The 13135-nt window shown below is 44.6% G+C and overlaps 1 protein-coding gene across 3 annotated transcripts in view; it reads right to left on the reverse strand.

Annotated features, from left to right (window-relative positions):
• Positions 1–313: 313 nt before the first annotated feature.
• Positions 314–13135, reverse strand: part of CAPN9 (calpain 9) — a 48487-nt gene continuing 35665 nt past the window's right edge. For all 3 annotated transcript variants that reach the window (XM_077811830.1, XM_077811829.1, XM_077811828.1), the window contains 6 exons: positions 10272–10336; positions 7251–7319; positions 4177–4255; positions 3710–3826; positions 1481–1539; positions 314–340 (listed from right to left, as the gene is read on the reverse strand). In XM_077811830.1, coding sequence (XP_077667956.1) covers positions 314–340; positions 1481–1539; positions 3710–3826; positions 4177–4255; positions 7251–7319; positions 10272–10336 — 416 coding nt within the window. The remainder of the gene's footprint in view (positions 341–1480; positions 1540–3709; positions 3827–4176; positions 4256–7250; positions 7320–10271; positions 10337–13135) is intronic.

Consider the following 13135-nt stretch of genomic DNA (forward strand, 5'->3'; position numbering starts at 1 on the left):
TATATCATAAAAGGCTTTGGTCACTCATCACTGTCAGTTTCAGGCTGCTTGAAATGTGCACGTGCCTCATTCAAAGGCATATATACACTGTAGCAATCAATATAAATCTTTAAACGAAATAAAACAAATTTCATCCCATAAAGATCTAATTCATTAATATAATGGGGGTGGAGGAGAGAAAGGGTGGGAAGAATAAGTGCTCCCCTTGCACCACAGCGCCTGTATACATTTGCATGGAAAGGGTAACAGCTCTTTGGTAGGAGGTTTGAGTGTCACAATCATGAGATCCTGCTGAAATCCAGGTTGGACATCTTCAAATGTTCATTGTCAGGGTGATAAACTAGTAGAGAAATAAAGATCAACGGTTATGACTGATAATCCCAGCTACCACCATCAAACCCCGGGTGCAGGAGGAAAGGCCCTTGTAACAGCACCATCTTGTTTTGAATTGGTGCCGTACAATGCAGGGGAATTCTGATTTTTGTGCCAATGAGCTAGTTCCCTAGTTTAGTTGTAGTCAATACAAATATTTGTCAGCAAAGATAATGGCGAGATTCAAGCACTTAGTCATGACTAAGAGAAAGGCAACAAGACAAATTCTTCTCTCACCTACACCTGTAAATCTGAAGTAACTCAGTGGACTTTGCTGGAGTCACTCTGAATTTACAACAGTGTAAATAAGAGTAACATTTTAGTCCAATTATTACAAGGAAAGAAATCTTGGGATGCCAAAAAAGAAAATTTAATAATTCCCAGTAGCAGGGACAGAAGTTGAACCTCCACCTCCCCCTGACTCTCTCACACGGAACATGTTCAACATTAAGCTCGTTAGTTAAAAAAGGAATGCATTGTAGATCTCTAAGAATTAGTTTATTTATAATTATTTATTATTATACTGTGGTAGCACCTAAAGGCTTCCATTCCCATTGTGCTAGGAAATGTATCACCATCTAACAGCCAGATGGACCCTGCCCCAAAGAGCTCCTAATAATTGAAGTGTGGAATGAGAGGGAACAGATGGGCACAACAGAGAGACGGGGGAGCACAAGGAAACAATGAGAAGATACAGATCACCACAGTAACAAGAGGACAAAGTGCAGCAGCTGCCTGTCAGGCACGGCCTACAGTAAAGGGTGGTACGGATCCACAATGACTTAGAAAGAACCAGGAGGCATTTTTCTCCAATCAGCTGCACCCATTTGCCCCAGCAGTGAAGTGGGCCCAGAGAGAGTAAGGAGGAGAGACCCCAGAAAGAGGAGAGAAAGGGAGCAGTGACTATGAAATGGGGCGAGAAGGTGAAAAATCAGCTTGGAGGAGATAGAGTTATGTAGTAATGGTGAAATCCTGGCTCCCCTGAAGTCAATGGCAAAACCCCCCGCTAAATTCACTAGGGCTGGGATTATTCCCAATTTTTAAAAAGTGACAAAGTTCTAGAGCAGATTTCCAGGTTGTCAGTTTTAAAATGAAGTTATGATCATACCTCATTTATATTCAGGTTAATGAAGTCTCTGTTTTTCTTACTTAGTGCCAGGAATACCCCTGAAATAAACACCAGGACATCATAGTTATAAAGACTCCCCATTCACATTCATACACATAAGCAACCTGTCCTACTGTGAAGCACTATTTGTGACTGTTCCATAGAGAGGAAGGAGCTGGCTCTCTATAAAGGCTTAGATCACAAGTGACTGGTGAACCCTTAGAATGGGTTTGAGAACTGAAGTCCTTGTGAAGGCAAAATGGCCATTGACTTCACTGGGACTTTTGCCTGAGTATGGACTTCAGAAATGAATCCAAAGCTGGTGGTTTGGATGTGAGACACACCCAGATGTTTGGATACATGTCTTACTCCTGAGGGCATTCAGTGCCAAAAAATTAAAAATTCTGCACCAAAAAAATTAAAATTCTGTGCACAATATTTTAAAATTCTGCAAATTGTATTTGTCAAATAAATGTGGAGGCTCCAGCATGGTATTGGGGACCACAGCCCACTGGTGGCACAGAGGTGGGAGATCACTGTGCAGCTCTCCCTCACCACCCCCACCCGGGACACAGACTCAGCGGTGAGGCTGCACCCAACCCTGACAGTGCAAGGAGCAGGCCCTCCCCAGAAACACCCCAGAGCCTTGCTCCTCCATGCCAGGTGCACCAATTATGGGAGACAGGCTCAGCAAGGCAAGATCCAAATATGGAGGGGCTTAGTGTGGGGGGGAATCCAGGTGTGGGTTGAGAGGGTTCTGTGTGGAGCAATCTGGGTGTGGGTGGCTCAGTGGTGTAACCGGGTGCAGAGGGGATCTGGATGCACAGCGGCTTATTACGGGGTTCAGGGTGCAATGGTGATGGGACTCTGCAGGGGGTCCAGGTGAAGGTGGTTGGAGCTCAGCAGGGGGGGTCTGGGTGTGGGAGGGCTTGGGGGGTCCAGATGCTGGGGGAGTGGGGCTCAGTGGGGTGGGTATCCACGTGCAACTGGTTGGGGCTCAGTGGGGTGGGGATCTGGGAGTGGGTGGCTTGTCAGGGTGGTCCAGGTGCAGGGGGAATGGGGCTCATCGAAGGGGTTCTGAGTGCAGGGGGTGAGGCTCAGCGGGAGGGTCTGGGTATGAGAGGGTCTGGATGCACGGGGGTTGGGTGGATGGGGGAGCAGCTCCCTATACAGGGATCCCTCCCCCTGCAGCTGAGGCGCAATGGATGCAGGAAGGGCAGGGGGGAGTTTGCAGAGCTTCCTGCAGCCAGGGAAGAAATCTGGAGGTGGGTCTGATCTAGCCCCGGATGCCGTGCAGGGGAAGAGGAAGTCCTATCCTCCCCAGCCCAGCGTAGCCCGGACTAGTAGCTGAGCTTGGTGCAAGGTAGGAACCACCAGCCGGCTCTTCCCCAGTCCCGCTTCCTGCCCCACAGTGATTTACCTCTCTGACAGCTGCCCTGGGCACACAAAACATACTGCTGGTGAGGGTCATATGACCACTCTTGTGGTTTCCCTTTGCTTCCCCATCAGAAAGTCATTTTTCTGCAGGAAGCAAAGAAATCTGCAGGGGACATAATTCTGCGCATGCACAGTGGCGCAGAATTCCCCCAGTAGTAACGTCTGAATTTTATCCAGACTATCTGCATTTCCTGATTCTAAAAAGTGATGGTGGGAATATAGCAGGAATACAGCAGAAATACGTACTCCCTCTCTGTGTTTTGACCCTTCAATTTCCAGCACAGGCTGGAACCACAAAGGAAAAAGGAGCAAAAAACTTAATAATATGGTTTAAGAAAGTTAACTAAACCGTTTTTGATCCTCATAAAGTGGTTGGGTTTGGTCTAAGGTTTGAGCAAGGGTCAGAGGATCACTTTAATTTAGGCTGATTTACCCATCCCTATTAATTGCTATTAGTCTGGACAGAGAAAGACCCCTGCATGCAAATGAATCAAGAGCCAGAATTCATAGCTGTATTGTGGGTTATATTTTTCAGTCAAAAACCCAAACAAATAGTTTAAAAGTGTGCAATGTCAACACATGTGCATGTCTAACAATCCCTTACTTGACAGCATTTGAAACTGGGGCCTTCAAGATCGTAAGGTAGACCTCCAGTACTTGAGCTTGAGAAGTAACTGCACTAGTTGGTTGCGGCAGTAGACTTATCTTTTAGTGGACCAGCCTTTACCAGGGATATAACCCAAACTTTGTGAGTGTGTTACACATATGATTTCAGCAAAAGTGGATACTCACGGTTTGCATTCTCTAGGCGAATTAAGCAGTTTAGGAAGTCATCAAAATCAATATGGAACTGGTCATCAGCATATCTGAGGACAATCAGCTGCAGCAGGTAATTATTGAGTTGAAATCCTTTAAAAAACAAACAAACAAATACATAAATAAATAAAGAAGCAGCAGCAACAACCTAACTGACCTGAAAAGAAATCTGTGAGACTTCAATAAATAATCTAGTTATTTGTTGGAAATTTGTTAGTGGGCAAGTACTCTATGAACTGATTCCCTGTCTCTAGCAGAAACTGAGCTGACTGCAAACTGGTTTTCATTTAAAATCGATGTAGAATTCAGAAATAAGAATTTTTGAAATTTTGCAGTTTTCACTCTACAAATTGTTGTCTGTGTGAGTGAAAGTTCAGTCCCCGGTCGAGGATCTGCCCCATAGTATTTCTGTTTTCCCAACATAAATCAAATATTTCTTTTACCTGCAGCTGTTAGGGCACTACGAAGCTCATAGGAGGACATGGTGCCAGATTTATCAGAATCAAACTTAAGGTAGACATGCTGCATGGGGGAAAACATAGACATTCAGCATTTAGTACGTTAACAAATCTCATGTATTTGTAGCACATAAAGCAATGGAGTTTCATGTTCTAGATGCTTATCTTTAAAACTCTTGATGTAGCGCAAACTTTTAAGGAAGTTGAGAGGACTTTGATCTGGATCCAATCTGGTTGTGTAACTGAGGGTATATTTGGGATCAAGCTGTCTCTATCATATTCGTTATGAGCTGAGTGAAAGTTGTTATGGGTTGAGTTAAAACCTCATTGAGATCGGTAGGTGTGAACTCACTCTTCAATTAACATAACTGTAAGGGTGAGCCCCCACCTAAGACAAAAGGAGTATGTGAAACCGTCCAAAACTTTTTGCTGAGTATTTTGTGTCTGTGTACCTGTATGTGTGAGAGAGGCAGTGCTTAAAGTGGTCTGAAAGAAGTAATGGGGGTGGGGGGGTCTGTCACAACCTTAGCCTAATTTAATTTTCATGCACTTGATACAGACAGCTCACAATTTTTGCATACATATAATACACAACACATAAAATTTTTAGCTCAGTAAGGTATGTATACCTATTTGTGTAATGCAAATTACTAAAACAAAATATATCCTGAGAGTTTGAGGGGGGAAGGTCTGGGGGCTTTGTGAAATTCAGTGGGGTCTATTTGGGGATAGGGGGCTGGTGTGCAGTGAGATTCAATGGCGCTGGGGGTCTCTTTGGGAATAGGGACTGGGGAGGCATTAAGAGTGGGGTTGAGGGGGTTGCAGTGACAGTGGAGTTGGGGGATCTCTTGGAGGTGGGGGTGCAGTGAAAGTCAGTAGGATTGGGGGGCGTCTCGAGGGGGAGAGTGTGCAGTGACATTCAGTAGGGTCTGGGCCTCTCAGAGCATGGGGGTGCAGTGACAGTGGGGATCGGGGTTCTGTGAGATTCAATGGGCTCGGGGGGATCTCAGGAGTGGGGGTGCAATGACCCTGAGGTTGGGGGTCTCTGAGAGGATGGGATACAATGTGAGTCAGTGGGGTTGGGGGCCTTATGGATGGGTGTGCAGTGAGTGTGGTTGGGGGTCTCTCAGGGTGCAGTAAAAGTGAAGTTTGGGGTCTCTCTTGAGGATGGGGGTCTAGTGACGGTGGGGTTGGGGGGGTCTCTCTGGGGCTAGAGAGTCTCCTTTGGGGGCCTGTTCTCTGCCTCCCATTCTTGCTGCTCCACACCCCATCCCTCTCTGCTGGCCTGGCTCTGAGCCTGCTCCCGCAAGGTGGTGGGGAGCTGGAGGGGTAGGGTCTGAAGCCCCCGTGGATTCTCCCAGCCCCATCCTGGCTTCTGGGCTGTGCCAGGGCTGGTCTCCCTATCTGAGCTGCTACATCTGCTGCTCCCATCTCCTGTAGTTCCCAGCCCGAGGCTCTGCTCCCTCAGGGACACAGGCCCCCATCTGCATGATCGGCAGGCGAAGGAGCCAGGAAATGGGCACTACCTGTGGCCGAGCCCTGTGCTGTATGAGGAAGCAGCAGGAGCCTAGGGAGCTTATGAGGCAGGAGCTCTGGTAGATGCTCTGTGCCCCACATTAACCCCGCCTGAGCTTTACATTTCCCCACGTAGATCTGCAACCCCCTGTGACCACCCCCACTTTAATAAGGGAGAACATGTATGAGAGACACTCAGAGAGACAGCTGAAAGCAGTGGCTGACCCTGGAAGAAAGCTAAGGAGTGGTTTTTGGGTCAGGGTGCCGGCTGAAAAGAGCACTCTTGGTGCTATGAGCAAAAGAAGCTGTTTCCTGCTATTTGTTTCCTTCTGCCATCAGAGACACAGAGCTTTGCATGTTCTTTGTAAATAAACAAAACGGCATCAAAGAAACACCTGACCACCACCTGTTCCTGCTCCTAACTGGAACAACTTACTAGACCCTGAATTTCTGGCTAGCCGCTTGGGTCAAAAGGGGAATTAGGAATCATGCTGAGGTGAAAATCAAACAGCACTGTTTATCAAGCTGAAGTAAAGTTCCACATTTTCCTTGTGGGACAGGATATATCGATCGTCACTCAATTCTGAATTAGTTATATCCATTGTTATATTCACTCTGAACGTTTTAATCAGAAATATCTGTAAATCTCTCCATTGGGGGCATGCATTTCTTAAGTGTACCAGTTTAAAAAAAAAAATCAAACATTTGTATTAAAGGACTGACAAAGTGAAGTGATCCAGAAAAACAATTGAGATTTTGGATGAAAAATCCAGGAAGCAGAAAATTGCAATGATCACATCTTGGATGTAGCATAAATTCAGAAAAGATTATTAATGACCCATGAGGAAACAATTATTGTGCCTTGAGATGCAATCCTGCAAACATATACTCACATGCTTAACTTTACTACCATAATAGTGTCATTGATTTCAAAGGGATTACTCATGGTAGTAAAGGTAAGTAAAGTGTGTAAGTGTTTGCAGAATTGGAGCCTAACCAGCTAACATTGTTCCAGACCCTCAGTATTGCTTACTGCTGAGGAGATAAACAATGGAACAAAATAACTCATCACATGACTATTTTCCACTAATCACAAGTCAGCATTTTCTTCTTGTGTGAAACAATAGGAACAGAATCCTCAAATGTTATTTTGATTAGCCTCCTATTAAAGCACATTTCTGAAATTCATTATCCCAAACATAGTTTCTTAGCTTACCAAAATTACTGATATTTCCAGTAAACCATTCTGGTTTGGGACAATGGAAAACTAAAAATTGGTCATACTTCCCAGAAGAAAAAACATTTTGAAGAGCTTGTGTTTTTAATCAATATTTTGTGCTTTTGAAGATGTATGCCATTAGATTTTTGTCTCTGAAAATCATAGAAATAGAGGGCTGGAAGGGACCTTAAGAAGTCGTCTAGTAGTTCATCCTGTGCTGTGGCAGAATCAAGTATATCTAGACCATCTCTGAAGCGTGTTTGTCTGACATTTTCCTAAAAAACTCCAATGATAAAGACTCAAAATAACGAATACAGTCACATACCAGCCACTTCTTTAGTTTGTCCCAGAAAATCTTGAACTCATTAAATTCCAGTTTCCCATTACCACTGGACTAGTATAACCCACATTAAGGAAAAATACTGGTTAAGTGAAATCCCATGTTATGTCCAAATCTACCAGTCATTCCTTTACTCAGATAACAATAGCTGCACTAGGAAGCCTATGATGCTGTTGAGAGCAAACAATTGCAACGATTGCTGTTGGAAACCTAGAACGTTGGGTGATAGCTCTGCTGAGTAACGTAGGGAGAACACTGTCCCAAAGCAAGAGCAGCTTTGGATTCCAATTGGATAGGAACGATTCAGAGAATTAAATAGATATGTGGGCACAGTTGGCAACGGGCTTGGTTGCAAGGATAGCTTCCTGGGTTAGTGGTTCTGTTGTGTGGTGTGTGGTTGCTGGTGAGTATTTGCTTCAGGTTGGAGGGCTGTCTGTAGGCAAGGACTGGCCTGTCTCCCAAGATTTCTGAGAGTGATGGGTCGTCCTTCAGGATAGGTTGTAGATCCTTGATGATGCGTTGGAGAGGTTTTAGTTGGGGGCTGAAGGTGACGGCTAGTGGCGTTCTGTTATTTTCTTTGTTGGGCCTGTCCTGTAGTAGGTGACTTCTGGGTACACTTCTGGCTCTGTCAATCTGTTTCTTCACTTCAGCAGGTGGGTATTGTAGTTGTAAGAATGCTTGATAGAGATCTTGTAGGTGTTTGTCTCTGTCTGAGGGGTTGGAGCAAATGCGGTGTGCCCACATATCTATTCAGGGGACACCATCATAGGGCCTAATCACATCAGCCACACTATCAGAGGCTCGTTCACCTGCACATCTACCAATGTGATATATGCCATCATGTGCCAGCAATGCCCTCTGCCATGTACATTGGGCAAACTGGACAGTCTCTACGTAAAAGAATAAATGGACACAAATCAGATGTCAAGAATTATAACATTCATAAACCAGTCGGAGAACACTTCAATCTTTCTGGTCACTCGATTTCTGATCTCAAAGTGACTATCCTTCAACAAAAAAACTTCGAAAACAGACTCCAACAAGAGACTGCTGAATTGGAATTAATTTGCAAATTGGATACAATTAACTTAGGCTTGAATAGAGACTGGGAGTGGTTGAGTCATTACACTAAGTGAAACTATTTCCCCTTGTTTCAGAGTAACAGCCGTGTTAGTCTGTATTCGCAAAAAGAAAAGGAGTACTTGTGGCACCTTAGAGACTAACCAATTTATTTGAGCATAAGCTTTCGTGAGCTACAGCTCACTTCATCGGATGCATACTGTGGAAAGTGTAGAAGATCTTTTTATACACACAAAGCATGAACAAATACCTCCCCCCACCCCACTCTCCTGCTGGTAATAGCTTATCTAAAGTGATCACTCTCCTTACAATATGTATGATAATCAAGTTGGGCCATTTCCAGCACAAATCCAGGTTTTGGAAATGGCCCAACTTGATTATCATACACATTGTAAGGAGAGTGATCACTTTAGATAAGCTATTACCAGCAGGAGAGTGGGGTGGGGGGAGGTATTTGTTCATGCTTTGTGTGTATAAAAAGATCTTCTACACTTTCCACAGTATGCATCCGATGAAGTGAGCTGTAGCTCACGAAAGCTTATGTTCAAATAAATTGGTTAGTCTCTAAGGTGCCACAAGTACTCCTTTTCTTATTTCCCCTTGTTTATTCCTTCCCCCCCCACCCCCCACTGTTTCTCAGACGTTCTTGTTAACTCCTGGAAATGTGCTGGAAATGGCACACCTTGATTATCACTTCAAAAGGTCTTCTCTCCCCCCACTCCACTCTCCTGCTGGTAATAGCTCATTTTAAGTGATCACTCTCCTTACAAAGTATATTTTTTCATGGTCTGTGTGTATATATAAAATCTGCTCACTGTACTTTCCACTTTATGCATCCGATGAAGTGAGCTGTAGCTCACGAAAGCTTATGCTAAATAAATTGGTTAGTCTCTAAGGTGCCACAAGTACTCCTTTTCTTTTTGCAAATACAGACTAACACGGCTGCTACTCTGAAACAAGGGGATTGTAAAGGTGCTCAAGCACTTCTGAAAATCAGACCACTTACTTGGATGCCTAAGCGTGGATTTAGGTGCTGAACTTCACACACTCAGGTTTGAAAACTTAGGCCAGAGTAGTTTAGAAGCAGCCATCTTCTATAGAGTGGCACTTCCCACTATTCAGCAAAAGAATAAATGGTCTCCGGTTTTATTAAAAACTGGGCAGATTTGCTTGAGAGCCTCACAAATCTTAACCATTTTTAACCAGCCTGGGCTGAGTTTTGAGTTGGTAGCTGTGACTCAAACCAGAGGCAGTTTTGTTTTGTTTGGGCTTTTATTGCAAGTATTTGTGAGGAGGTGCCACAAATAACAAGGGCTGGAGAAACAAAAACAAAAGAGGAGAACTTAGTAGCTGGATAGGAGATGGATACAGCAAGCAGCAGCCAGCTGCTATGTTAGGGCTGTGGCTGCTTGGTCTGCAATATTAAATGGCCAGCTATCAGGGGAGCAGGCTCAGCAAAAGTACCTATGAAAGGGAAGAAGCTATTCTAGGAAGCTTCAGTAGTGATCAGGCAGCTCTAAGACAGCTGTTTCTTGGGAAGGAACTGGATTTCCACTTTTTCGAATGCAAGGATCTGGTTGACAGTTATTTCCAGATTTTTCAGATTTCTGCCCAGTAGTTGAAATAACAACATCTTTTATATAAATAAAATGAGTGAGATTTTCAGAAGAGCTCAGACATGGACTGCACTGAAGTCTCTGATATAACCTGAATGCTTTTGAAAAGTCCCACTTTAAGTTTCTATAATAAAAGCTGGAATACAATTTTGACACCATCAGTTTGTTGTGCTTAGTGTACCTCCACTATTTCACAATATTGCACTCAAGTCTAGCATCGGGGATGAAAAAGCTCTCTCAGGGCACTTGCATACATTCAGTGCCAGTGTGGCCCCAGAGAATTCACATCAGCATTTATGTGAAAGGATACATCCACGAGAGAGATGATATTTCTACATGTCATGAGGCTTACTTTCTCGAATGCGATGGTGTTTGCTGAAAAAGCATAACAATCAAGTTAAATAAGAAATAAAGTCATTGGGCATAAACTTAAAGTCTAAAAAATTAACAATGGAAAAAAGTGGAACAATGCACTTCATAAAGAAAGATATAGTTCCAAAGATACTCCTATGACCACTACCAACTCTGCTGCCTCTATTCACATGAGGAACCTCCAGCGACTTCAGTTAAAATCTCATTCAATAGGACTACTCAAAAGAGTAAGAGTTGCAGGACTAGCTTTGTAAAAATCCTTTAAAAATCTTAAATATAATGACATTATTAACAGTCAAGCAGGGATTGACCATCTCATCAATCTGATGATTCAGAGTAGAGCTGATAGAATCACAGTTTCAAAACCATATGTCTATATATTTTATGCATTTATTGTTGTCTTAAGGGGTGTTACACACACTTTTGAATTAGCCACTAAAAAATAACTGCCTGATCCAAAGCTCAATGCAGTCACTGGGAGTCTAATGGGACCCACCATTATTGACTTCACTGGGTGTTGGATCAGTCCCTTAGAATTTACTTTAGGTAACATTTTCAGAAACGCCTATGGACTTAGGCACTTCTGAACGTTTTACCTTTTAACACAACTATTAAACATTTTGATTTCCAGTGTTTTCATGATGAGGGGGAGAGAACCAACCAACCAGAATCGGAGTAGTATAATAGTGCAACAGGATGCACCTGCCATTTAAGATTTGAGAGACCTGTAAGCCAGCACTTCCCTCTCCCAATTGTGACTTTTTAAAATATCTATGGAGCAGAAAATGTGGTCAGTGAAGGGAGGAAGTTGGCTTGGGGAGGTGAGCTGGGATCTGTAGAACACCACACTGCTGACTCAGCACATAGGCCCTGAGACAGGAGCCTTATAAGCAGGGTGCTCCAGACCTCTCCTCTCCTTTGGTGGTAAGAACAGACTGGGGTAGTTCCCAACTGGCCTTGCTCTGGGATCCAGTGGTGTGGAATTGCTGGGAAATGTCATTTCCCTAGCAACTAATTTGGAATCCTGATCTGGGCAATGCATGCTGTAGGCAGCTGAACCCATTTTGTTTCTGAGGCAAACTCTTGAGGAGGGTCTACAATTTCTAAAGTAACTGGAGGTCCTTTGTGCTGCTTGTTTGATGAGTCAAACCAAAGCCCTGGGCAGGGGGAGGTTTTTTTTTCTTCTGTTTCTAATCTTTGGCCTGCCACAGATAGCGACAGGCCCAGATCTGCAAAAATATTTGGGTTCATAACTCCCATTAATTCAGTGGGAGTTGAGTGCCTAAGTATTTTGAGGCTCTGGGCTGTATGGACTCAATCCTGAGTTAAGTGGAAGGGGAAATCTGCTGAACTACACCTATAACTGCAGAGTGTGGTAAGATGTTCACCAACCTCAACGCAACAAGCCCTTGCCACCTCCCCATATCCTGCATGACTACATAGTTCCCAAAAGGAGCACAGCTGGAGGTTGAGGATGGGCTGTTCCTGAAAGTGCTGAGCCCAGATTCACAGGATGATAACAAAGTGCTCAGCAGCAGATGCACCAGAACAACCGGAGACCAGAGAAATGGGTGACGCATTGCTAAGCATGCTTCATCAAAGTATCCCACAGTGCTCAACAAACCTGAGGAGATGATTAACAAACTAAGCGAAATAGGTCTCTGTAATCCACACTGCATATTTCTTAACTGTCTATGGCCAAATACTGTTCTTGGTTACTGTGGTGTAAATTTGGAGTGATTCCACTGACTTCAAGTGAGTCCATCAGGATTTTCATCAGTGTAACTGGGAGCAGAATTTATCCTTTCTTATACAGAGGCCACTTAGAACATAAGAACAGCCATACTGGGTCAGACCAAAGGTCCATCAAGCCCAGTATCCTGTCCTCTGACTGTTGGCAAAAGTAAACTGGACAAATGCCCAGTTTTGCCAAAAAAGCGGGTGCGACCCTTAGTGGGGTGCGACCCCTATCAGGGTGCAGAAGAATGGGGGGGGAGGGAGCAAGTGGCAATGCCAGCCCTGTGTGGTAGGGAGGTCTTGGGAGAGTGGCTTGGGCCAGGCCATCCCCACATGGGTTGGTGGCAGGGGGTCTTGGGTCAGCCCCACATGCAGGAGTTGGGGGGCCTCGGGCTGGTCTCAAATGGGCAGGGGTAGGGAGGGACTTCAGGCCAGCCCCAAGCAGACAGGTGGCAGAGGGGGCTCGGGCTGGCCCCATGTGTGTGGGGGAGAGAGGGGTGCCTCGGGCCAGCTCCACATGAGCAAGAGGCAGGGAGGGCTGGGCGAGGGGACTTGCGGGGGGGCAGGGAGCGGGCCTTGGGCTGGCCCAGTGTGGTGTCCCGTTTTCCCTTTAGGAAAATATGGTCATCCTACTGAAGTGAAGCCACTTCAGGGTTGAAACCAAACAACTGTGTAAGAACACTCTGCAGAGCTACAGAACAGCTGAGGATGGAAAGTGAAGAACACTGTGTCACACTGGAAGCTACAGGACAATTACAGGTAGGAATTAAATAACAGCAGCTGTGTTTATGTTCTCATTTTGTGGACCTAGTGTGCCTTGTGCATGAGCAGATATTTAGTGGGCATTGATGCTATTCAGTGAATGGAGCACTTGCTGAGATGAGCACACACAGACTTCCTGCATACTCCCATCAAATGTAAACACAAGCTGCTGTTTGTATTGTGGAGAATGGCTTGGAGTTTCCTTTTCCTTGACTATTTTAAGAATCAGAAATCCAAATGAAATTTAGATACCCCAGAAAACCAGAGAACATTAGTTCTGCTCCAGTAACTCATTGAATCTCA

The sequence above is a fragment of the Eretmochelys imbricata genome, chromosome 3, assembly GCF_965152235.1.
Source record: "Eretmochelys imbricata isolate rEreImb1 chromosome 3, rEreImb1.hap1, whole genome shotgun sequence".
In the NCBI taxonomy this organism is placed as follows: Eukaryota; Metazoa; Chordata; order Testudines; family Cheloniidae; genus Eretmochelys; species Eretmochelys imbricata.